At 46.7% G+C, this 25,634-nt stretch overlaps 1 protein-coding gene across 1 annotated transcript in view; it reads left to right on the forward strand.

The window, feature by feature from the left end:
* Window positions 1-25,321, forward strand: part of EXT2 (exostosin glycosyltransferase 2) — a 140,552-nt gene extending 115,231 nt beyond the window's left edge. The window contains exons 11-14 of the mRNA XM_047691597.1: window positions 13,526-13,669; window positions 16,018-16,146; window positions 18,101-18,183; window positions 24,551-25,321. Of these exons, the coding sequence (XP_047547553.1) occupies window positions 13,526-13,669; window positions 16,018-16,146; window positions 18,101-18,183; window positions 24,551-24,689 (495 nt within the window). The 3' untranslated portion in view covers window positions 24,690-25,321. The remainder of the gene's footprint in view (window positions 1-13,525; window positions 13,670-16,017; window positions 16,147-18,100; window positions 18,184-24,550) is intronic.
* The last annotated feature ends 313 nt before the right edge of the window (window positions 25,322-25,634 follow it).

Raw genomic sequence — 25,634 nt, forward strand, 5'->3', positions numbered from 1 at the left:
AACCATTTCCAAGAGCGTTCTCCTGATAGAGGAAGAACCAAGAGGGAAAGTACGAACAGAAGAATGAGCTTGGTGTGTGTGGTCGCACGGGGCAGTGAGAAGCAGATGGAGGACGGCAGAAGTTGTGTTTGGGTTAACAGTGGAAGCTAGGTTGGTCAGGCAATATAGGACCAGCTGAAAAGCTTATAGCAGTAAAAAGATACAGGTTTGTAGAAAGGTGTATGTATGTATGTAGAAAGTGAATTTGAAACAACAGACGCTGAAGACAGGGAAAGCCAGGTAGGATAGAGGTGGAAAGTCAATAGACTTCATATTCAAATGGATTCAAGAACCAAAGAGAAGGAAAAGACCAGCTTACCCATAGCTCACATTAATTTGTGACGAGGGAGCTGGGCTAATTGGAGAATTCCAGAGTTAGTAGAATTTAGAGATACCTATATACTCATCCAGGGAGAGTGGAGAGATGATAATATCTGTGATTCAAGTCTAGTATCCCACTTTTTCTCTCCTCACTAGAGGAGCCAAGAGGTGAAAACAGCCTATCATAGACTAGACTTCCCAATCACCTCTTCTAAAAGCCAGCAGATAGCTAAAAAACAACAACAAAAAAATGGCACGCTCTGTCCTGTTCATGTCTCTCCAGCTTTCTGCCAGTGAAAGTGCCACAGAGGCTGGGTCTGGGGAACAAACACGTAGAACAAGTGTTGAACTAGGTCTAAAGATGGATTCTCGCAGGCCTCATGGCTATGATCCTTCTGATAGGAAAAGAATTTCTTTCCTCCCTAGATGTAAGCCAGGTCCTACAGCTCAAGATCTACTCAGGGTTGTTGGGAATCCAGAGGCTATGTTCAGAGAAGTTTTTCTTGATGGTACATGGAACTCTGTCTCATCCTGCCATGGGCTGTCAGGCAGGCTTACCCTTTGGGTTCATCCAAGGCACAAAGCAACTCAGTTCTTCCATAGCCAGGACTAATAAAAAATGAGCATCCCTAAATGAGGGCTCGAAATGCAAGGGCCATCTCTGGAGTGGGTGGATAATCTAATTAATGGAAGTGTCTCAACCTCCAGAAAGAACCAGTACCAGAGATTTCCATTCTTTGACCTCTTGGCTGACTCAGATCCTTGAGCCTTCGCAGAGTCTGACCTAGTGAGTGACTGAGAGATTCTAGCCTTTCTCTCTCTTCTCTGAATGATGGGTCCACATGGCCCCCTTCACTCGGATTCACAGTGAGCCAAGCCCATTTTTGGCATGCGCAAAGTCAAACCTTGCCAGAGCTCTTCTGGGTCAGCATTTGTGCTGGGTCTGACACTAAAGCTTTCCAGTGTACCTAGACCCATTTTGCCAAAGCTGAGCTTTGTAGATTTATATGTTTCTTAGGACTTGCATTGTGCCCTCCTCATTAAGTATCTGGAGAAGTAGATGGCTGTAAGCTTTTTGAACCTTGGGTATTATATCTGAGTGAGCGATGGTACCTTTCCGGAGCCTGCCCGCAATATCCATACACTATTGAATATTGAAAAAGATGTCGTTCTGTCTTTCCTTCCATTTTTCAGTTTTCTTATGTACCCACAGAATGAGCATTATAGAAACTGTTGTCTTCAGAAGAGGTGTGGGCCAAACGGCTCATTCTGGTGAGTGTCCCTGCCCAGAAGGTACAGTCAGAGCCTCCCTCTAGGAGATACGGGGAGGACTGTGGGCAGAGGCGAGCAGCTCGTTCTCTCTCTCTCTCCCTGGGGTGTTCCTCATTGCCACGGGCTCCCTGTGTTCAGTGTGGAGGAAAACCGAGGCGTCTGTTAGGTCTGTCCTATCTCCAGCTTGCACTCATTTGCACCCGGGGCCCCCGGGAGCCGGGGAGACTGTGCCTCAGGCAGCCACTGCAGCAGGAGCTGAAAGAGGACCCGCCAGCATGGCCAGGAGCCCACGGAGGTGCTGAGAGGAGCCACGCTGAAGTTTGACCTCTCAGAGCCTTTCGAAAGCACCCAATCCCCGCTGGAGAATAAGTCAAACAAATATTAAGGCAAGGAAATCGAATATGTATGCTGAACATTGAACCAACATCTGAGCGTTTAAAAAAGTGCCCAGCTGGGAATTACAATAGAGTGACACTTTTTTCTTCCCCACTGAGCCAATTACAATTACAAGCTCAGAATTTATTTACCTAGCCGTTAATGAAACGGCGGATCCTCCCTGTCCCAAGGAGAGGAGGGCATGGGCTTCCTGCTAGTGCATCTTACCATCGCTGGGTGGTTCCTCTGGGCAGACTTGCATCCCGGGCAAGGCAGGTGAGTGGGTTTCAGTGTGTTTTCCACAAGCGCTTACTTGTGCTCGACATTGCTGGTGCTCCCCTGCCCTTTCTCCTCCTGGCCCTGCGTGCTCCCCACCGTGCCCCACATCTCTCCTGTCTGCAGCCGGGTCAGGCGCACCTGGCTTTGTAGCTCCGTGCTTCAAGAACTAATGCTTATAATGTGGGATAGTTATTTTAAAGAGGTGTTGGTACACTTGATGGTTTAAAGAATGCATACTTTCCCTCCCCCTGTTCCAAAGGAGATAGCTGCAAAGATATTCTAACCTGAAAGGATCCATATGTTTGAGGTTTCTTGTTCCCAAAGCTGCCTGTTGTCTCCTTGGGATTGATGGCAGGCTCCGGCCGCTACAGGACTTCAGAGCCTCAGCATCGGCTTACGATTTGGGGATATGGGGACTTTGTCTCGCGTGGGTTGCTTATCTGCCTTGATTTCAATAGAGTTGCTTCAAGGAGGTGTATGGGTAGGACTTGGCCTGGGGCCAGGGCAGGTGAAAGCCCCAGCGGCAACTCTCAGGGGGACAGCGTCTGTAGCTTTCCAGAGAACATTCTAGGTTGTTCCCCAGTGTGAAGCTGCATCCTTCATTGCCAGTTGTAGAATGGCTGCAGGATCACAGGTATGAGGCGATGGTGGTTGATGGCTGCAACGTCAAAAAGCAGTTGCACGTTTTGGAAGACTGAGAAGAAAGTGTGAAGGAACAGAGTGGTCCGCTGACTCTGGAACGGTCGTGACTGGGAACAATGAGTCTTTGGAAAGCAAGGTGGACCAGGCTGAATGATGTTTACAGGTCTCCTCTTATGTCCTGTCTACTGCTTGGTGCTCGAACATTGGTTCCTGGGGTTCACATTAATCTTGATTGCAGTTTGTTTGCTACTGTCTGTTGACTGGTTTAGATCAGCAGTGGGCAACCTTAATTTCTAGCTTCCCAACCAGCCTTTGAGTTGGACTGAAGAGCTGAGGGTTGCGGCAGAGGTCCTGCTCTCATGTTGACACTCTGGTCATTTCGGACAGCCGGGCCACTAATTACACCCATGGCCTAGATCTCTGGGCCTGGTGGAAGAGCTCCCCTGATTTAGAGCAGAGCATTCAGGCAGGATTGTGTCCGCCCTGCGGACTCCTCTGGGCCTAGTGCTGGACACAGAGTGGGCGCTCGGGAAGTATTTAATGAATGAGTGAACTTAATGTGTTCAGATGTTGAATTTTCTTACATACAGTTTCTGTGAGTAGAATTAGAAGGAGTTGTTCAAAGTTAAGTGATTCCGTATTCTGTATTCAGTGGGGGGATCCAAGCAGGGGTCATCTACTTGCTGGCCTGCCAAACACATAGCAAAGGGTAATTTTGTACTAATTACTTACCTTGTTGGGGGCAGTGAGAATCTCAACCCTCGCTTTGTAATTTAACTTTGTTCTCTTAAAATGAAATCCATAAAGCTTTTTTTTTTTTATTTCCTGCTTTCCCACCCCCAGCCTAGAAGTAATCTCAGTCTTCTTAACTCTTTTTTTGTGCTTTTTCAACTATATCCTTGCTTTCTTTCATCTCTAGCTTTTTATGCATGTGACATGGGAAGCTCCTTGGTAACAAGATACCTGCTTTGGTTTTGTAGTCACTCTTTGAAGTGTGTAAGACAGTCCCTAAAAATTATGCCGAGTAAGGGACGTCTGGGTGGCTCAGTCAGTTAAGTGTCCAAATCTTGACTTCACTCCCGGGCGTGATCTCAGGGTCATGAGATCAGGCCCCGCATCAGACTCCACACTCAGTGTGGAGTCTGCTTGAGATTCTCTCTCTCTCCCTCTGTCCCTCCCACCATGTGTGTATGTATGCACTCTCTCTCTCTCTCTCTCAAAATAAGTAAAATAATTTCTAAAAATTATGCTGAGTGAAAAAACCCAATCTCAAAAGGTCACATACTGTGCAATTCCATTTATATAGCCTTCTTGAAATTATAAAATTACAGAAATGGAGAATACATTAGTAGTTGCCAGTGGATGGAGGGGAGGGTTAGAGATCAGTAGCACAGAGCCTCGTGGTGACAGGAACCTCTGTATCTTAACTGTGTCAATGGCCATATCATGTGATGTCACACTCTAGTTTGCGAGATGTTGTCATTGGGGGAAACTGGCTGAAGAGAACATGAGACCTCATTTATTTCTTACAACTGCTTTTCAATTTGCAATTATCTCAGATTCTTTCATGGAAAAAAAATAGTGGTGGCTCAGTAGGTTATCTGTGAGTCGAGTGCATAAATAAATTAATAAGTAGGAATATTCAAATCTCTCCATCCCCAGACTTTATTATTCTAGCTTGCTGTTGGATTGCCTTTCCAAAACTTGTTATTAGGATTGATATTTTTAAGGTGGATGAACAGCTCTGTATTTAAAAAAAAAAAAAAAATGCCGTTGAGGAATCCTTCCTTTTGATGGTTTGGATTTTATTCTAATTTTTGCCTTTTATTGTAAGCCGCCCCAAGTCATTTTTTGGAAATGTGTGGGATATAAATAAATAATTTGAAAGAGTCCCTCAACTGCTTGATTTCCCCACCAGGACATTGTGGGGTTTAAGCAGACATATCAGGAGGGCATTAGGCTGAATGAACTCATTACAGAATCATTTTGGAGCTACATTGATGTTTCAGCCAGGGTCACAGAGTTTATGGTCAATGGCACATCTTCCCTTTGCACAGTGAGAAGAAAACAGGGTTTTGGCCATTTTGCGGTAGCATCCCTGATTGCAAGTGGTGGAACTCACCCAGGGCAGTGACTCGAAGTAAAGAGAGTTTCTCCCCTTGCTGGACAGAACTCACCTCTTTGGTCCCCAGTCCTTTAAATGGAGCCTCACCAAAATCAACTGGAAATTCTGAAGGCTCAGTAACGGTTTTGTATGAAAACTAAAATCTCTGTTTCCACTCGTGTGGGATTTAAAGAGAGTAGCCATTTGACTTATGATCACTATTCTTCTTTTAACTTCATTGAACAATCCCCTGAGGCCAGACTTAGAAACAGTATCCCCCTCCCCAGAGTTGAGGTTATAGAAATAAAAATGATTTCATGTTTAGTGGGTCCTGAGGAGTGTGAGATTGGAAAACCCACGACCCAGTCCTGACCCATCCTTCCTCCTCCCGTCGCCTCAAACTCATGTCTCTCCTTCCCTTTGTTATTATCTCTCAGGGGATTCATTACCTCGTGAAAAATAGTAGTGGAGTTTAATTTTTCATTCAGGAGTGTTTTGCTTGTATTTCCTTCTCTGCTGGAGTCTCACAGATTACAGGGCTCCAGTGGGCCCATGGAACGTCCTGTGTGGGATCCCACTGGACTGTTCCACGACTGACAGGGGCTCCTTCTTCTAATGGTGTGCGCGTGTGGCTTTCTTTGCTAAATGGGAACCACATTCCTGGAGAGCCTTCAGCTTTTAGAAGACAAGTACCAGGGGGAACAAGGGTTTTGTGGGTCTCCCCACCTCCTCTCCCTACCCCTTTCTACTCTCAGCTTGGGTGGTGTGCACGTGTGACTCTGTCTCCCAAGTGTGGGACTGAGCTTGGGGAGATGAGGTGCTTTGAGACTCAGAGGAGTGGGGAATCCTGTGACTTCACGGACAGATGCCCAGTCTGGGAGTTAGGCCCGACCTTAGGCTTGAACTGTGTGTTATTGGGAGAGCCACTTCCTCTCCTGCTCTGGCTTCTCGCTTATACCACGAGGGAGCTGGACTGAACGAGCTTTGTCTTTCAAGTGGTCTTAGCTGCAAATCTCTGAGGTCGTGTGGGTAGGGGTCAGCAGCTCAGACTGGCGAAGGGTGAATCTTCTCCTTCCCGTCCACAGAAGGCACCAGGCTGTGCCATCTGGTGAGCTGGGGCAAATAAGGACAAGGAGAATGGTTTAGAGCCACCTTCTCTGGCAGTGTCTTCCTGATTGTGAAGATTTTGACAGCACACATTCCTCCACTAAGCCTGACCAACCCCAGCCTGTTTCTCTTGCCTCCTTACTGCCCTAAGCCTGAATAAAGAACTTGAAAGGAATGGAGAACTTGTCCCCCAGAACCAAGGCACTGACCTTCAGCCAGACTGGGGCACATGGGATTTCTACTCAAATCCCAGAAGCCTTCCCATGATCCTGGCTTTCCTGCTTAGCTTATTTTAAGCAGACCGCTGCTTTGGGTTGGAAAAGTCTCTCAGGCAGACTGAAGTGATCTAACAGGTAAATCTTAATACTTAACACAGCATGTACATGTATTTGTCAAAACCAATCAGCATTAGGGAACTTGGGGTGACAACTTCAGGGCTCCCTTGCTCTAGATGTCTAGCATTAGCATTTAATTGTGTCCCAGGTGTGGACAGAGGCTCTTCGGCTTTTTTGCAAAGCACCCCCTTGACCAAATCTACCAGCCACCAGTGTGATGAAAAGCATGAACTGAAAATGGAGCCACTCAGGCTGAAGCCCTCCATTCCACTTCGTTTCAGGAAATGCCAAATATAAAAGGTGAGCTCTGTTCCCAGAGGCCTGAGAGTGAATCTGATAACAGGCTCCCCCATGGAAATGAGTGTGGAACTGGAATGCAGCCAGCTAGCCCCTTTCCATCTGGGCAGCAGGCAAGACAAGCCTGAGGGAAGAAGGGCCACTGATTCAAAGACGGTTGCAAGTTGGAATTGGGATCCTTGCTCTGCCCCCGCTGGCCCAGGCATGTGACCACGGGGTTTGGGTTGGCTCCTCAAGTTCTGTTCTACTTTGATGGTGAGGGATTGACAGAACCCAGGGGTCGTGTGCAAGAAGAGGCGGGAAACCCCAGCCCAGTTTGATGTGCCTTGAATCTATATTCCCCGTATTTCTCTCACTACTTCTTGGTCTGTCTCTGGGCTCCTGATTCCTGGTACATATGGTAACCCTCTTACCCAGTAGCAATATCCCTGTGGAACCATGCCTTTGAAAGTGTGATGACTATAGCAGCCACTTCAGAGAGTTACTTTTTTCCTAAAGCTGACCCGTGATTTCATAATTGTGTATCCCAGATGGGCACCACCTGTTGCTACACCTTCCCCCTTCGCCCCTCCCTGGTCCGTTTCCTGAATCTGACTATGGTTAGCACACACCCTGCGTTTAAAATGCACTCTCCAAGCTGGCTTAGATCGAGTGCATTAGCTAGCCTCTTTGTAGGAACATTTATTGGGTACCCGTGTGTGTATGGCATCGTAAGCCAAAGTTAAATATCACAGGCCGTGTACTCTAGAAACGTGCAACTTGCAACTGATCACAGTCAATGAGTTTGTTTCTATGGGAATATGTTAGTAAGGAAAAAGATACAAAGATTTCAGCCCTAAAAGGACATTAGAGGGCACGTAATCCAACCCCTCTTTTGCAGATGGCGAAATGAAAGCAGGCAACCTGACAGGTGGCTTGCACGACTCCTCGAGGGCAGAGCCGGCTCTGGGGTGTCCGCCTCACCAGGAGCTCATGGGACACGCCCTTGTAGCATGTCATCTGGGCTGCGCTGTGGCTTTGAAACAAAGGTGGAAGACCCTAGTCTGACCAGCTAGCAAGGGGAAGCCACAAAAGACCTCCGGAAGTTGAAGGGGAGAGAGAGAGAAAGAGCAAGAATAGATAGATTACTCGGCAAAGAGCCCAGCGAGCACAGCTGGAAGTGCAGAGGAGAGCAAATGTCCCTGAGTGGTTAGCACCGAGGTTGTAAACATTTGAGTAGCAGAAAGCGGTCAGAGCGTGCTATTATGTTGCTACGATCTCCGCTTGAGTAGTCACGTGGAAACAGCCCTGAATAGAGGAGCCATTCAGTTATTGCTGAGCCTCAACCAGGGCCTGGAGCTGTAATAGAGGCTCTGTCTGCGGAGTCGCGCGTGAAACTGCACGAGGACGATGTGTGCGGACGACTTGAACAGTGCAGGCAAACAGTTGAGTAATGGCGCCGTGACCCGGGCATGGCCAGTGGAGCACTGTTACCAGAGCTCCGGGGCTAGAATGTGAAGTTTCAGGTGCCCCGCACCTCGAATATATAAAGGCATCTGTTAGTAATGACAAAAGGCTGACCCCAGGGCATTTCCCTAAGGTAAAAAGAAAAGAGCTGAACTAGAGCAGGAGGTGGGCAGTCAGAGGGAGAGGGGGTGGAATTTGAGTTCTCGCTCTTCTGGCCGGGAGGACGCTTTACTGTCTACATAATCGCCTTCGTGCTGCACTGGGGCTCGATTAGAGAGGGCCCATCCTGCTCGGCTCCACTCCGTTTTGATCCCGTAGTCAGTTGCGGAGTTATAGATGAAGTGACAAGGATGCTATCTTGATTATATCCAGCTGCCTGGAGTAAGTCAAGGGCAGTGAGGCCCCGCGTGAGGAACGGCGCCCACTGACGGCTCCAGAGGAATCTGAAATTCAGAACAGCTCGGGTGCTTTCACAACGGCGTAGTTCAGCACTCAGTGACCCAGTGTCACCCAGTTAAGTCTCTGTGGAGAGAAGTCTGATAAGTGGCTTCGGCTAACGGGAAGAAGATTGAAATCCTAACCGCATTTGACCCGAACACGGAGCCAGTGTTATTAGAGTGGCTGCAAACGGGAGCTTGAAAAGAAGGACCCTAGGGACAGTGCGTGGATTGGAGCTGTGTAGACTCAAAGTAGCCACGGGGTGGAGGAAAAGGCGGCTTCCAGCTCGCAGGGGACTGATGGAACTTGTCCCTCCCTGGCCCACCCAGCCCTTCCCCCACCGCCCCCATCCCCCGTGGGTGGCACAGTGACCTGCGCTTGGAGCCTTTCAGAACCCCTGTAAGTCCACAGAGGGGAACCACTGGTCCCTACCATGGTACTGGTGCCACTGGAGCAGGCAGGTGCTCGCTGCTGACAGAAGGAAACTGCCAGCGCCTGTATGGGAGCGCGCCTGGGCTGCGCACTGAACAGAAGCCACGGCTCACAGACTGTGTTGTTGCTCTGGGCTCTATAAAGCCGGAATAGTATCCTATTATTTTAATCTGCTGAAATCCAAGCCCCAGAGTAGGAGCACAGCAGCAGCCTCACACATCTGAGGAAATGTCTGACATGGCTTCGTTTGTCTGCAGCTAGTACGATGGCGGCTGCGGCTGATTAACTCTGTTGGGTACAACATGGTGTTAATGAGGCCAAGGCTGTGGGTTTCAGAGTCCTGGTAGGTGCACTGGGCTGACACAAAGGAAACCCCAGACCACGCTCAAGACCCGGGTCAGATATCCCATAAAAGCATGTGGGTGATCACAGGAGGACCGGGGAGGACAGTGTAATGACTCAGCGAATACCGCTTACCCCCTTCTGGAAAAGCAGTTTAAAACATGTGCTTTAGCCATGGTGAATTATTACTGTGATCTTCATGTGCAAGGGATTTCACATTATTATTGATGGTAACTGTTGATCAGGACTGTCGCAGACTTCCTTTCTGAATTAAGGAGAGCACTGGCTCTGCCTGTGAGGGAAAGAGAAAGGATCTTCGGTCCCTTCTTCTAGTCTCAGCTTTTTTGCCTGCTGAGGTCGTGCCCATCTGTGCGTTCCGTGAGTGTGAATGGAACGCTGTCCTGCGCGGGCACTGCTCTTTGTGCTTGGGAAACCACAGTGAATCAGACAGAGCTCTGTCTTCGTGGAGATCCAGTTCTGTGGGAGGAAAACAGGTGCTAGATCAGGAAACAATAAATAACCAAAACAATTCCAAAAAATGAACGTTTGGTGAAGGAAAGCCTGGGGTGAGGGCATGTGATGAGGAATGGCTGGGAGGGAGACAGTGTTTACTTTGGGTAGGAAAGTCTGGAAAGTCCTCTCAAGAGTAGGTGACATTTAAGCAGAGACTTGACTGATGAACAAGAACTAGCTTTCTGGAGAGTTGGGACAACATTCCAGGCAGAAGAAAGAGATGAGCAATCACGATTCTAGAGCAGAAAGGCCACAGAAGTGTGGGAGAACGTGGCAAGAGGAGAGGTAGGAGAGCGGCTGGGCTCTTAGAGTATGCTAAGGACTTGGGCTCTTAGAGTATGCTGAGGACTTCGGCTCTTATTCTTCGTCAGCAGGAACCCATTTTTTGTTTCCTTTCAGGGGTAGAATAGTTCTTAAAGATTTTGGGGGGTGTTGGTTGAAGTGTTCCCCCTGAAAACTTAAGTTGAAATCCTCACCCTTAGTAACCTTATTTGGAAATAGGATCTCTTTAGAGGTAATGAGTTAAAATGACGTCATAAGGGTGGGTCCTAATCCACTTGGACTGTTATCCTCATGAAAAGGAGAAATTTGGCCTCAGATGCAGACACATGCACAGAGGGAGGAAGGCTGTATGAAGACGAAGGTTAGGCGTGATGCATCCGCAAGCCAAGGAATGCCCATGACTGACAGCCAGCCACGGAAGCCTGAGAACAGCAAGGAAGGCCCTGAGAGGAGTCAGAGGGACCGTGGCCCTGCCCACACCTTCATTTCAGAGTTCTGGATTTCTGCCGTTTTAAGCCACCTGGTGTGGTGACTTTGTTAGAGTATCCCTAGCAAACTACAAAAGGGGGAGGGGGGCTTGTACACCACCTCTGCCCTGGGGAAAGCCACGGTGCATTGTCCCCGGCTCAGTAACATGTGGGCACTGGGGAAGCCCCCACATGCCGCAGCGTATGACCATACGACATATATGTGAGGGTAAGTACGTGCCGAAGATAACATTAATTTAAAATACTTATACATGTATTTATATATACACACACATAAAATAGGATGCAGCCTGTTGGTTGAGTTACCCTCAAACAGATCTTTCTCAGCTTAGCAGGGTTAACTGACAAAACTGTTGTGAATTAGGGCACCTGGGTAGCCCACTCCGTTAAGCGTCCAACTCTTGATTTTGGCTCAGGTCATGATCTCAGGGTTGTGAGATAAAGCCCCACGTCCAGCTCTATGTGGAGTCTGCTTGTCCCTCTTCCTCTGCTCCCCACCCTGCTTGTGTGCGCTCTCTCTCTCTCTAAAATAAAGAAAATGTTTAAAAAAAAAAATGCCCAGAACACTTACATTAGCCTATTGTTGGGGAAGATCATCTAACACAAAGGCTATTTTATAATAATAAAGTATTAATTTACTATAAAGTAAATAATAAAGTATTTATTTAAATAAATTATTTAAGTATTAAAGTATTTAAATAATAAAAAATGAAATATTATTTATATAATAAAGTATTGAATAATAAAGTATAATACTAAAGTATTTATTATTATAAATAAATAATAAAGTACTTATAATAATAAAGTAATATGAAGTACTTTATAATAATAAAATAATTTATTGAATCCTGAGAGCAAAAAACAGAAGAGTTGTTTGAGTAGAGGATGGTTTTAAGTGTACTGATCGTTGACCCTGGTGATTGCGGGCCTGACTCAGAGCTGCTGCTCCCTGCCGGTGCCCCGCATCATGAGAGATGGCCCAGGAAAAGACCCAAATTCAAATTCAAAAATTCGAAGTAAGGTTCTATTGAACGCATATTGCTTTTTTTTACCATCCTAAAGTTGAAAAACTGTAAGTTGAACTATTGTCAGTTAGGGACCATCTGTTCTCTAATATCCTATTAAGAATAGTTCTGTTAGAGACACTGTGTAAATAATGGTTTGGAAGGGCGAGAGTGGAAGCAAGGACATGAGTTAGAGGCCTGTTAACAACAGTCTAGGTGAGGGATGATGGTGGTTTGAGCTAGAGAGAGGGGTGGGAGAATTGGCCAGAGGTGGTCAGAAGTAGAGCCAGCAGGACCTGCTGATGGATGGGGTGTGGGGAAGAAGGAAAGAAGGGAATAAAGACTGACTTGTAGCTTTTTGGCTGGGGCGGTCAGGTAGATGATTTGGTGAGATGGAGAGGATTGAGAGAACGGCTTCTCCGGGGATAAGGACTCAAGAGTTATGTGTTGGACATGTTAAGTTTGAGATGCCCATTGTTTATCCCATTGAAGATCTTAAGTAGTTGGTTTTCTCAGGAACACTCTAGGCCAAACAGATTCAGAGGTCAGTAGATTAGAGGAGGTATTTAAAAGTGATTGAAACTAGTTGAAATGACTCAGCTTGTTTAAAGAGGAGACTAGGGCACAGGACTGGACCCTCGGGAGCTCTGTCGTTCAGAGGCCCTGTAAAGGATGAGGAATCCTGCTTGCTGAGAAGCGGTACCTACGTGAAGAGCTGCTAAGTGGTCAGTACTCCTTAATGGCACGAACTTCCTCTTCTTTCAACTAAAGTTAGACTGACTTATACAGAAATACACGAGGAAAGATACTGGAAGTAACCCACCCCCAGTATACCAGATTCTGTTTCATAAAACTGTATCTAAGAGCCTTCCCAAATAAGGAGACCAAGCTTTTATTTCCAGTATGTTACAGATTATAGAATGAGATGCATTCTCTATACACGAGGCTTCTAAAAGGTCGTAAGCATGGCTGTGTGCTCCGGGGAATTAGGGTTTTAAAACCTTTTTTTTTTTTTTTTAGAACAGACTTTCGGGGCACCTGGATGGTATAGTCAGTGAAGCATCTGACTCTTGGTTTCAGCTCAGGTCGTGATCTCAGGGTCATGAGATCGAGCCTCACATGGGGCGATGCTCTGGGTGTTGAGTTTAAGACTTCCCCCCTGCCCCTCCCCACCGTTTGCTCACTCCCTCGCTTTCTAAATAAATAAATAAATAAATAAATAAATAAATAAATCTTTACAAACAGAGACGAATTTTTCAGAATCACCAGATTTACTATAAATGAGGACAGTCTGTTGAGCGTCTCTGTCTTTGGCTCAGGTCATGATCCCAGCATTCTGGGATCTAGCCCCTAGTCAGGCTCCCCGCTCAGTAGGGAGTCTCCTTCTCCCTGTCCCCTCACCCCTACAGCCCCATTTGTGGGCTTGTTCTCTCTCTCTAATGAATAAAATCTTCAAAAAAAAAAATACACAGTCGAGTTATAGGGGTCCATATGTTCTTTGTGTGTGTGCGCATGAAGAATGGCACCTGTTTCCTTCCTCTTTTGTTAGGGGATTCCCTACTTTGTTCCAAATAAGTGAGTTATTACTACGTGACTTGAAATTGCCCAGCAATGGTAGGAGGATTTGGAGGAAATTAGAGCCCACACATACCTTCGAATATTGGTAGAATAGCCCCTTCTGAAGACCTCTTCAGAAGCCCATTCCAGCCTTAGCTGGTGAGGATCTGGCTCTGGGAGTCTGTCTGTACCATTTGGGTGATGCAGCACTGGGTTTGGTCGCTATCTGAACTGGATGTGTTTCTCCCTCAGGTCTGGCGGGAGTTTCCTGACCGTCTGGTGGGTTACCCGGGTCGTCTGCACCTCTGGGACCACGAGATGAGTAAGTGGAAGTACGAGTCTGAGTGGACCAATGAGGTGTCCATGGTGCTCACTGGGGCAGCTTTTTATCACAAGGTAAGGTGGGGGGCAGGCTGGGCAAGTGGGTCTGAGGTGACAACACTGCATGCATGACGCTTGTTCTGTGTGGCCCAGTTGAATTTCTGCTGAGTTCAGGAAAAATGTCCTCCTCAGAGGGCCTCCAGACGCCACGCTGTCGTGTGTGTCAACTCCACTTCAGTTAAAAAAGGAAGAAAGAAAGGCTATGTTGTATGATTTTTTTTAAGTTATTTTTCTTATTATACAAATACTGCATGCTCATCATAGAAAATTTGGAAAATTCATAACAAATGTTATCATATAAGAAAAGACACACACATACACGAAAGTCACTCGTAATCCTATCCCTTAGAGATAACCATCGTTATTATATAGATGTTTTCTCCAGTTTGCCTTTTATTTACTTATTCACATAGACGATTGTAAATATCCTCATTAGCTTGATTTTTGCATATATTATGAGTTTTTTAACATCAGCATTCCTTCATCGCATAATTGCTAATATGCTATTGTACTAATACCCATAAATTATGTGTAACTATTCTTCTAGCACTGGATATTTAGGTAGCCTCAGATTTTTTGGGCGATTTTAGATAATGCTTAATAGCTAATGCTTTAGTAGCAATTAGTATCTGTTTTCACAACTGTTTATACATGTGATCGTTATGATAGATTTCTACAAGTAGAATTATAGCAAAGGGAATGAACGTTTGGGGGAGGTTTTAAGATAGAAAGATTTTATATATATATATATATATATATATGTTGTTTTCAGTATTGTTTGCCCCAGTTTATCCTCCCACCAACAAAATATAAAATTATCTTACTATAACCCCCACTTGCATGAAATATGTAGAAAGGGAAAATGAGACTGAGCTGTTTTGAAAGGTGAAAAAGGATCTTACTGTTGTCACTTTGATTGCACTACTGTGGTTGAGATTCCTTTTGTGTCTTTTATATTTCTTCTGAGAATTGTCCCTTCACGTTTTTGACTTTTTTATTAGGGAGAGGTTGAAAGAGGATGCTTGGGACTTTAGAATATTCAGGTGAAGGTAGAGCACCGCTGGGAGCGTGGGGTTGACTTGAACCGTGATACCTGCTCCATTGTCAGCAGCGGCCCGAGCTGCTGCCATTAGGAGTGTCCTCCGCATCTCTGGCCACCCCGGGGCCATTCAAGGAGTGGAGCTATGGGACAGTGATGGCATGTTGCTTTCTCAGCCCTGCTGTGTGTTTTTCAGGGTTCTCAGTCCAGAAATGGGTTTTGTTCTTAGCAATAATAAGTAAAGTGAGGCTTATAATTCGTGGGGTTTATGATCATTCACTTGTACACTGCCCCCCCCTGCCGACCAATGAATTTCTACACTATCTCATACATGTAGAGTTTCAGAACTGTGGCAGCTTCAGAACTGCCTTATTTTGGGACTCGGTGGGTTGAGCGTCCGACTCTTGATTTTGGCTTGGGTCACAATCTTAGGGTCCTGGGTTCAAGCCATGCATCGGGCTCCGCACTCAGCTCTGCTCCAAGCCTTGCTTGTCGCTCTCGCTCTCCCTCTCCCTAAGCCCCTCCCCCTCCTTACGTGTGCACGCACACACAATCTCTCTAAAATAAACAAATCTTTGAAAAAAACCCCAAAATTGCCTCATTTTGTATTTTACTTTAAAAAGTGCACACCTGGGGCGCCTGAGTGGCTCAGTGGGTTAAGCCTCTGCCTTCAGCTCAGGTCATGATCCCAGGTTCCTGGGATCGAGCCCCGCATCGGGCTCTCTGCTCAGCGGGGAGCCTGCTTCCTCCTCCTCTCTCTCTGCCTGCCTCTCTGCCTACCTCAAATAAATAAATATTTGGCTCTCTGCTCAGCGGGGAGCCTGCTTCCTCCTCCTCTCTCTCTGCCTGCCTCTCTGCCTACCTCAAATAAATAAATAAAATCTTAAAAAAAAAAAAGCGCACACCTTTGCAGGCCAGTGCACTGGGAGGTTCTCTCTGTTTCTGTTTGCAGTCTGTGGGCAGAGCGTAGAGCCCAGGATTGAGCGCTGTGGCTCCAGAAGAAGAACCGAGTAGAGATCGGTGTGTAGTGTGTCTCTGACTGATATTTTATTTATTAAATATATGATATATGAGTCCAAAAGGCCTGCATCCTACAAGGGCTTTACTCTCTGTCTTTCCTCTGCTTACAATAGGTGATTTTTAAAAGAATGACAGTGTGAAAGGTTCTTGGTCATCTGACCAAAAGCATTCTAATACTTCTTACAGCCTTGTAATTAATCTTACAACAGAAAGCTTGTCCCCATGCCGTGATTAAATTGTCCTTTGATTGTTAACCATGGGGCACCGGTGTTTCACTCTTTCTTCTTTTTGTCTCACCTGACAGTATTTTAATTACCTGTATACCTACAAAATGCCCGGCGACATCAAGAACTGGGTGGACGCTCATATGAACTGTGAAGACATTGCCATGAATTTCCTGGTGGCTAACGTCACAGGGAAAGCTGTCATCAAGGTAAGGCATCCCCATCCAGCTCTGCCACCAACTGCGTGATCTCGCGTAAGTTTTTGTTTCTCTGAGCCTGAGACGTTCTCATAAATGTAAATGAAGCTTTGGATTATGTGAACTTCAGGTTCCTTCTAGCTTTCAGATTCTGCGATTGATGCAATCACATTATAACATTAAAGCTAGGCTTTGAAAATTTAAACATGTTTTCTTTTTTTATGTGGTTTCTTTATTTTTTGTATATTATTTATTCATTTATTTGACAGAGAGAGACAGCAGAGAGGGTACACAAGCAGGGGGAGTAGGAGAAGGAGAAGCTGGCTTCCCCTGAGCAGGGAGCCCGAGGCAGGGCTCGATCCCAGGACTCCGGGGTCATGACCTGAGCCGAAGGCAGTCGCTTAACCAACTGAGCCCCCCAGGTGCCTTTATGGTTTCTTTGTTACAGTTTTTAATATCCAGTATTAGAGATAAAGGCTGAGATGGTCAGTCTACCAATCATGTTTTTAAAAACCTTCAATTGTATTCTCAAATCTGATTTGAATCTAGATCTGTTAGTTAAAGAATGCAACTTACAGCTCTCTTAAGGTGGCTGTGTTTTATTTTTAAAGACATTGAGAAGATAATACACCTTGTCCAGTTATAACTGTAGTTTTTCTAAATACTGTTCTTAAATACCAGTCACCAGTTTTTTTGAAACTACCTTTCCCATAACAAATTAAAAGCTGAGAGTACAGAAGAATCACACGGGGATCTCTGTATCTGTAATGTCTCTGTGTCTGTAGTGTCTATTCCTGAAACATAGATTTTGCTCAATCCAGATTGCCAGATACAAAGAGAGTTTACATCTTTTTTATGAGTGGAATTGTCATGACCTTGTTTCCTTCTGGATTAGAATTCCATAGAAAAAAAGGCAATGCTTCTAGGCCAGATTCCTGTACTAGAGTCTTCCCATACTGGAAGCTTACACTAGAAGTGTGGTATGGCATCCCCGGTGATTGTTCATGGTATGAGTTGATGGGAGAAGTTGGATTAAACCAAAGTGACTGAGGAAAGAGGAAGAGTCCCCACCTGTGCTCCGGACCCTGTGCTCCGGGCCCTCCGGGCCTCCCCCTCCCCCAGCCCTCAGCACTCACCGCAAGAAAAAGCATGTAAATCACAAAACTAATTTTAAAGGAACCCCTCTTATCTCCTAAATTGCTTTTTGATGTGCTTCAAGATATTTTTAGCTGTGCCTGCTTACTCTGTGAAATCATTCCACCATCTGTGTGCTGCTCTCCTTCCCCCAACCCCCGTTTCACTACTGTTTACTTAGCTTCACTAGGTTAGGATAATAGTCTCCCTGGGTTTGCTAAGAAAATCATTAGCTGTTGAAGGTTCGGGAGCGCAGGAGGGAGAGGCAGGGAAAAGAGTTCAAATGGTGAGGGGGACCATTGGGTTTTTTCCCTGATCGGAGGGAATTGCAAAATAACCTGGCATCTTCAAGAGCATGGTGCTGCTCATAGCGCTTGCCTTTAGCTGGAAGAAGGAGAGGGAGTGCCTGTTGGAACTAAGGTTACGGTGAAAGTTATGGGAAGCTGTATTTCATCGCCCTTATGGCTGCAAGAACAAATGGTGTTTATACAAGGACCTTGGCAGTGAGAAAACAGTCATTAAACAGGAATTAAGGAGCTTGTCATCACCACTTCTTTCCAGTTACAGAAGGCAAAAGCCCTCCAAGCCTTTTTTATTGGGCCCTTGTGAGTTCTGCTGTTGGCCAAGCCAGACAGGATTGAATGGAAGAACGGTGAGGTGTGTGTGTGTGTATGTGTGTGTGTGCGCGTGTGCCCACGACGGGCGTGTGTGTGCATGTGGAAGGAGGAGGCGGCTCGGCTCACAGAGCAGAAGCGCGCACGGTGGTGTCACAAGCATGATTTCCTTGTCCTTGGCACTGACAACCAGGTGTCTTTGTGTCCCTCCCTGGCAGGTAACTCCACGAAAGAAATTCAAGTGTCCTGAGTGCACAGCCATTGACGGGCTTTCACTTGACCAGACTCACATGGTGGAGAGGTGAGTGAGCCTCTAGCCAGAAGTCTGCCCTAGCCTCTGATCCCCATTTCCTGCTTTGGGCCTGTTTATGGGACTTGCTGGAGATATAAGGACAGCAGCTGGTAGCCATAGTCACCTCCTTTGGCACTGTGGGAATTGGGTTAGTTCAAGCCCAGGTCACCCAAAGAATTAATTTGGAATGCTCCTCACTCAATTTGTAATGGCTGGAAGGGTCTTAAAAATATAGCTGGGCTTAAGCTCCAGGAGTCAGGTTCTCCATGTGGATGAAGCTGTTAACCGTCCACAGTCATTTGACTGGAAGCTAGTTAATTCCAAGAAAGTACTAGATTGTTTTGCAGGATAGTACCTCCATGGTGACAGTAAAGGTTTGATTAGGAAGAATTAAACCAGACCCAGAGACAATTTACATTCGCTGACCAAAACACCTACCAAGAACAGAATTGAAAGTAGAGCTCTTTCCATTACAGAGAGAGAGAGAGAGAGAGGAGCAAGCCAGCCCTGAGATACTCCTATTATTTCAATTTGGTCGGTTACTCAACAAGCACACTTTGTGTGGAATGTGATACTGAACCCTGTAAGTGAGTGTAAAACAAATGGGAGGTGTATGTCTTCCTGCAGGACTGTTTTAATCTTGGAGTAGGCCTCATCCTTCCCTCTTGTAACCCAAAGGTCCCCAAGCTTGGCATCTCCCTAATCAAACCTAATTCTCCCAGAAGGCAGCTCCTTACATGAGATAGCAAGCTCGGACATCCAGTGGCACTGTTGTCAAGCACTCAGAGAGTGTTAGAGTGGTCCTTACAGAATAAGATACTGAGTCAGGTTTCCACAGGCTTATTGGATCTTCTTGGAGCATCCATTTCTGGGGTCTCAGTCACGTTCAAGTCTTTAAAGCCTGGAGGATTTTCTTGTACAAAAAGTTGTTTCACTTGGTCTAGATTCTTCTATGAGTGTTTCCTCCTTCTTATTTCTTATTCTTACCCTCTAAAGAATCCTGTACTCTTTCATATATAAATATCTTACCCAAAAGACGTGACTTTTATCAGCTGTCAATGCGAAATAATATGTGATTTGGGAACTATCTGTCACGGTGTCATAGGAATTACACAGTCAAGGGCAGTGATATTATAACTGTCATAGCTCACCTAGAAGAGACCCCAATTATAGTTATATTGGACTACATGAAATTATTATTAAACCTACCTCCATTCTTTATGTTTGGGTAATTGATTAGGCTGAGTTAAAATGGTGAGGTTCTAAGGTATAAGATAGGAATTTAGGGTGAAAGGTTGGCCTGATGATGGCCTTGCCGTTCATGCTAAGGCTAAACAACTCCTCTAGCACCCCTGAGATAACAAATATAAAGAGACTTAATATGCAGCGAGAGAGATGTAAGTTAGATAGAATTATTATTAAACACTGCAGAAAGTAACTGAGAGGGATGTGGGGGCTTCTCTTGGAAATAGACTTTTGAAAATAGAATAGGCGACTGTCCAGATGGTTGTGAGGCTTGAATCAGATGCTTTCAGAGTTTATAATTAACCACAGTGAATATAAATGCACGCACACACATGTGCGTAACAGTCTAAAGCTTCACGTGATAAGCGCCGTGCGGGAGACTCAGAGTGTTACCAGTGATCAGAGGAAAGAGAGGCGACTTCTTGCTAGATTGATTACTAGGATTAATTTTGTAAAAGGTGACACCTGTCAGCCTTCAGAGATCACTGGGATCACCGAGCAAAAAGAGGCAATCCCAGGCAGGGGAGACCGGGTGGCCAAAGGTTTCAGTCAGCAGGGTGAAGGCGTATCTGGCAAGCAGTTCAGGTCCAGGCTGGCTAGAGTGTAGAACTCTGGCCTGATGCTGCCAGGCCCTAAAGGAGTGCCCAGTGAAGGAGTCTGAACTTGTTCTTCAGGCTCCAATATGCCCCTGAAGGTGTTTGAACAGGGCAGCGTGGTCTAAGTATTGTTTTGAGATTCTTTTGGAAGTAGTGCCCAGAATGGAATGAAGGTGAAGAAATTGAAGAAAGCACATTTGGAAAGCTTGAACTAAGTTGAGTGTGGAAAGGAAGGGATGGATTAAATTACAAGACATGGGTTTGTGTTTTTCCCCAAAGGAAGATATGCTAGAACTAGAGGTTATAGGGAAGGAATTGACAGAGGGAGCTTAGATCTCAAGTTAGGAAGAAATGGTAGTGCTGTCCGCAGTGTGAATGATACAGTTAGGAGGAGACTGCGGTTCACGAGGAGGGAGTGTGGACGAGTGTGGATGGTGGCACCTTCAGCAGTGTAAGTCATGAGGCAGGCAGAGATTCGAATTGCAGGTCAGAGAGCAGTAAGGGGGAAAGATCGGGGAGTCTTGCCCTCTGTGTGTGCAGATACAGATAGAGAGCAAGTACCTGGAAACGTGCAGCTAGAGCTTCAGGAAGATGATGAAAACAAGGGTAGATACTGGAAAGACATCTGCCCAGAGATGGCCATTGACTAGAGAAAAGGCAAGGGCAGAATCTTGAGAAACTGACATTTAGGAGACAGAAAGAGTAACTGAAGAGAAGGCAGGAGAGAAGCATGTCTACGGTGCACAGAAGCAAGGGAGGACCACGCAACATGCAGCCTGGGAAAGGGCTTTGAGTTAAATGCTCAGTGGTGACTTTGAAAAAAATAATGCCATAAAGTGATGGGGCTTAAGGGTTATGGCGTGTGCGTCTGTTTAGGGAAGTGGAGTTAGTGAATGTAGAGTACCCTTTTGAGAAATTCGATAGGGAACAGAGGAAGTCAATCTTGAAATCAGAAACTGGGAGCAAAACTATTTGGATTAAAGATTGAATCACTAAATTATTAAATGAGGCACTTAGGTCGGGAGGGAGGAAGGCATGATTTAAGCCATCCTGGGTAGACCAAGAGATGGAGTTACAACTGTAGAATTGTTCATTTGTTGGTTTTTTTTTTTTTTAATAGTTTCCTTTGCAGAATTCACAGTTTGCACAAAACAGCAAAAGAAGTTAACCACTCTGCAAGTTATGACCTTGTGTTAGGTTTTATGGTTTAATAAGCTTATTTATTCTTATATTTGGGGTCTCGGAGCAGAAATCTCGGTTGTGTAGGAGCAAAGCTTTTACTGCCCAGCATCCATTTCCAGGATCTGCTGTTAATTCTTTAAGAACCAGAAAAGCAAAAGTCTTTGTAACTGTCCATTTTGACCAGTCGTTTCACCAAGTTAAGGCAATATGGCAGACAGCAGTGATCTGAAGAAAGAGCACTGTATTTTGATTCAGGCCCATCTTTGTTCAAATTATGGGTTTGCCACTTAGTAGCTGTCTGACTTAACAAAACTGATTTGCCTTAACCTGAATTCCAGTCTTTTCGTCTCCTAAAATGGGTATATTAATACCTATCAAATTATAGTGTCCATTCATGGGTTTAACAAATCCCTATTGAGCATCTTTGTACCAAACACTGTGTTTTGTCCTGGAGATGATTGCGGTAATAACATTGGAAAGCCTGTAACCTGGTGCCGGGCCACATCCATCTCCTTCCCAGTTTCCCTAGCATTTGTCCCCAGGGCTCCAGGTTACTTTAGGTAATTGGATGTGTTTACAAGGAAAACAGAAAACCGGGAGTCCTTCTCCCGCAGACGCTTCTAGCACTTCAGAGGAAGACAGTGGTTCTTAGTCCACTCGTACTAGATTAGAAAACCAACCCCAGGGAGCATTGACTGACTGGACCACTGACAGGACAGCTCAGGTGAGCCACTGGCAAGCGGCCAGCCTCACCACCTGCCCCAGCCTGCGGCCCAACCCGGAGCCCCTGTGTGAGAAGAAAGTAGGGAACTACTGTTAGTACCTGGCCGGGGAGTTAAGGACCTTTACCACACCGTGGCCCACGAGTTCTCCGGTGCAGGCTGTGTGGAGAGAAAGAAGCACTCACTAGGCCTGGGTTAGTCAGGGGCAACTGTCAGCAAGTCAGCTGGCCTGCACCCCAGTGGCCTCTTGCCTGTGGCCCGGCCCTGTTGGCAGATCTAGTTACAGAGAGACATTGTCCTCAGTGCTCTCCAGCGGGCTGTGGAGCCGCTGTCCTCTGCCAAGAACCGTGGCTCTTCTTTAATACAAACTCACTGGTCCCTGTGTTGGGCACGGCTGGCCTTGGCTGGCCAGAGTCCACAGGCATGATGACTGGAAACTGGAAGAATCCGTCCATGTTTATAGGCAGAAGGACTGCCAAGAGTAAGACCTTGGAGAGACTGACTTTGTCTGCCACCACCTTGACCCTATGCTTGGAGGAGAGGGAAGTCACTGTGCTCACTCAGTACCCCTTTGCAGAGACGCCTTAGCCTTTTCCAGGGATCCCCTCAGACACCCTGAGTCTCACAGGACTGCCAACAGGAGGGAAGGTCATTACCCATGAGTTACGGTAGTGTGAGGGAAAGCACAAAGGCTCTCTTGCCTGTGTAGACCTGTGTTAGAGACCCAGCTCCAGCACTTGCCAGTGTAGATCCACATTAGAGACCCAGGTCCAGCACTTGCCCGTGTAGACCCACATTAGAGACCCAGCTCCAGCACTTGCCCATGTAGACCTGCATTAGAGACCCAGCTCCAGCACTTGCCAGTGTAGATCTGCATTAGAGACCCAGCTCCAGCACTTGCCAGTGTAGATCCGCATTAGACCCAGCTCCAGCACTTGCTCATGTAGACCCGCATTAGAGACCCAGCTCCAGCACTTGCCTGTGTAGACCCGCATTAGAGACCCAGCTCCAGCACTTGCCAGCTCTAGGGCTTGGGGTCTCAGCTTTAACTGCTCAGCCCCTAACAGGAAGCTCCTGTAAACCAGCCCTTGGGGCTACCAAGGGGGCCTGCTTCAATGAATCAGTAAATGATGTTTGTAAATTATCTGGCACATAATAGGTGCTCAGCAGTTCATTTCCAGCCCCTCCACTTGGACTCAGGAATTTTATTCACAAATAAATTCGTATCAGCTCATCATTAAGATTTTTTAGTCTCAGGAGCCAGACTGCCAGGCTTTGGCTCTGCCTCTTACTGTTAGTTGCCCTTTGGAGGTGTTACTCAGCCTCTCCATATCTCAGTCTTCCCAGTGTAAAATGGGAATAACAGTAGGGTTGTTGGCATGATAGAGGGGTTTCCTCATCTCCGTAGCGTGCTTGTAGCACAGCCCGGAGCCTCTGAGACCTCTTCGCTGTTGACTTACGATGGTGGACATGGTGGTGGTAGCCAGAAGAGCTCCGAATGGAATGGTAACACATTGTTTTAGAAATGTAATGACCGAGAGGAAAGAATGACGCCTGGCTCCTTATAAATTGGTTTCTTCCTAAAGCTCCAAAGACTCAAACACTTGTAGATGAAAATAATTTGAGACAAGGCTCCTGGTACCTCAGGATGGAAGAGACTTCTGGTCTGTGTCTTGAAATTCAGCCGCTCTTGGGTAAATGGTCCTGCCTGATTGGTTTGTTCTTACCGTAGCTCTCCGGTGCCTGGGCCTGACTTGAAGGGAGACAGTACTAACCTTTCCGAAATCCATCCTGGAGGTTGAAGCCACGTTCACGGGCTTGTTTCTCCCCTCTGGTCCAGATGCTCCCTCCCAGCTGTCACACTCAGTTGGCCTGAGTGACCAGAACCATTTCCCACCAGTGTGCCTGGCCCGCTCAGCCCCAAGGAGGTTGCTCCTGGGCTCCAGGGGTGATACGGAGGGGAGGACATGTCATCTCCCCTCCCGCAGAGCTGCCAGGCTGTTCCTTCACAGAGCCTGATGGCACTGCTAGCTCTGGCCTGGGAACGACGGGCATGGACGGCAGCTCTCTGCTGGCCAGCAGTTCAGGGATTGTGCTCCTTAAATGCTGGTCGAGTAAGGGAAGGGTTTATTGTTCGGAGGTGAGGTTCCCCACCTGTTACCTTCTGCCTTTCACTGCTCCAGGTGTAAGGTCCTCCCCTCGGCCTTTTAAACTTTAGGAAGCTGAAGCTCAGATGCAGCTTCATCTCCCCCCTTCATCTTCCTTCAGCTGGCACACAGGGGGTTAAGAATTGTTGGCAGTGAATCCACCTTGGTTTGAGGCCTGTGTGTACTGAGGGGGAAGAATGACTGGAATTTGAGGGGGAAGGGAAAAGATACTCTGACCTCTGCAGGCCCGTGGCCTCCAGACAGCACCCCCTGTTCACTTTCTCCCCCTGAACAATAGTCACGGTCCCCCCAGATCACTTCTGTCCACACCTTCCCACCCTTTTGTAAGAGCCCAGGATTTCTTGTGTTGATACTGAATAGTACGTGTTTTGCTCTCATCTGTCAGCCTCTTGAATATTTTCTCCGTTTTCCTCACTCCTTGCCCACTCATCCATCACCTGCCTCCTCTCCCCAAACCCCTCAGGTCTGAGTGCATCAACAAGTTCGCGTCCGTCTTTGGGACCATGCCTCTTAAGGTGGTGGAGCACCGGGCTGACCCTGTCCTGTACAAAGACGACTTTCCGGAGAAACTGAAGAGCTTCCCCAACATCGGCAGCTTATGAAACGCGTCTGGCGGAGGTCTGAACGTTGAGCTTGGACGGGGAGAACACAGACGCCCCGGCGCTCTGCTACCAGAGTGTGGGGGATCTCTGACTGACATGCTGGGCTGGCACACCCAGTCTGCTTCCTCAAGAACCGGAACCTGAAGAGAGTGTCGAAGTAGCTTGAATGGTGCGTGCCCGGTTCTAGTGTTTCCTATGATCTCTGATGGGTTCTTGTTGAAAATGCCAAGTGGAAGCCTTTGTGGCACGCTCTGGGCTTAAATCCAGCTCAGGCTCCCCTCATTTGCAGTTCCAATAAGACAATCTGGGGGGAGGCATCACGGACCCTAAGACTGTGGAGAAGACAAACCTACTGGCCATATTAGATGTGGGGACTCAACGTAGATCGCGCCCATATCTCACCTTTAACTATTTCAGATCAGTGAGGTTTTTAGGCCGAAAAGCCAAACCAAGAACTTGGTGCAAAATCCTGACATCTTCCTGGGATTTGACATCTGCCCCGGGACCCGGGGCGCTGGGCCCACGCATGGGCAGAGGCCCCAGTGCTGGATTGGGATCCTTTAAGTTCCATGAACCATTCCTCTTTGGTTTGGCTTTTTGGTATAATTAAAATAATTTTTTATTCCTTTTTATACTATGTCTGAAATGTTGATTATTGGGAATCCCAGGAACGTTCTTCTTTTTTTGTGTGTGTGCTGTTAACTCCGTCTTCTGGTTACCTCCAGTCTACCGTCTGTGTCTGGGAGGGTATATAGCCAGGAGGAGCATCCAGGGCCGTGCGCGTCAAGTAAAAGATCCCCAAACTGTAAACATTTGGAGAGAAGATGCCTCCCAAAACCTCCAGAGGAATCTGTTTGCTTCTTGATTCGATCCAGTCAGTGTTTACAGGTCTTCTCAGGGAAAACAGCCTCCAAAGCCATACCCCGAGCTGCTCTCACTAGTGCC

The sequence above is a fragment of the Lutra lutra genome, chromosome 10 (genome assembly GCF_902655055.1).
Source record: "Lutra lutra chromosome 10, mLutLut1.2, whole genome shotgun sequence".
NCBI classification, from domain to species: domain Eukaryota; kingdom Metazoa; phylum Chordata; class Mammalia; order Carnivora; family Mustelidae; genus Lutra; species Lutra lutra.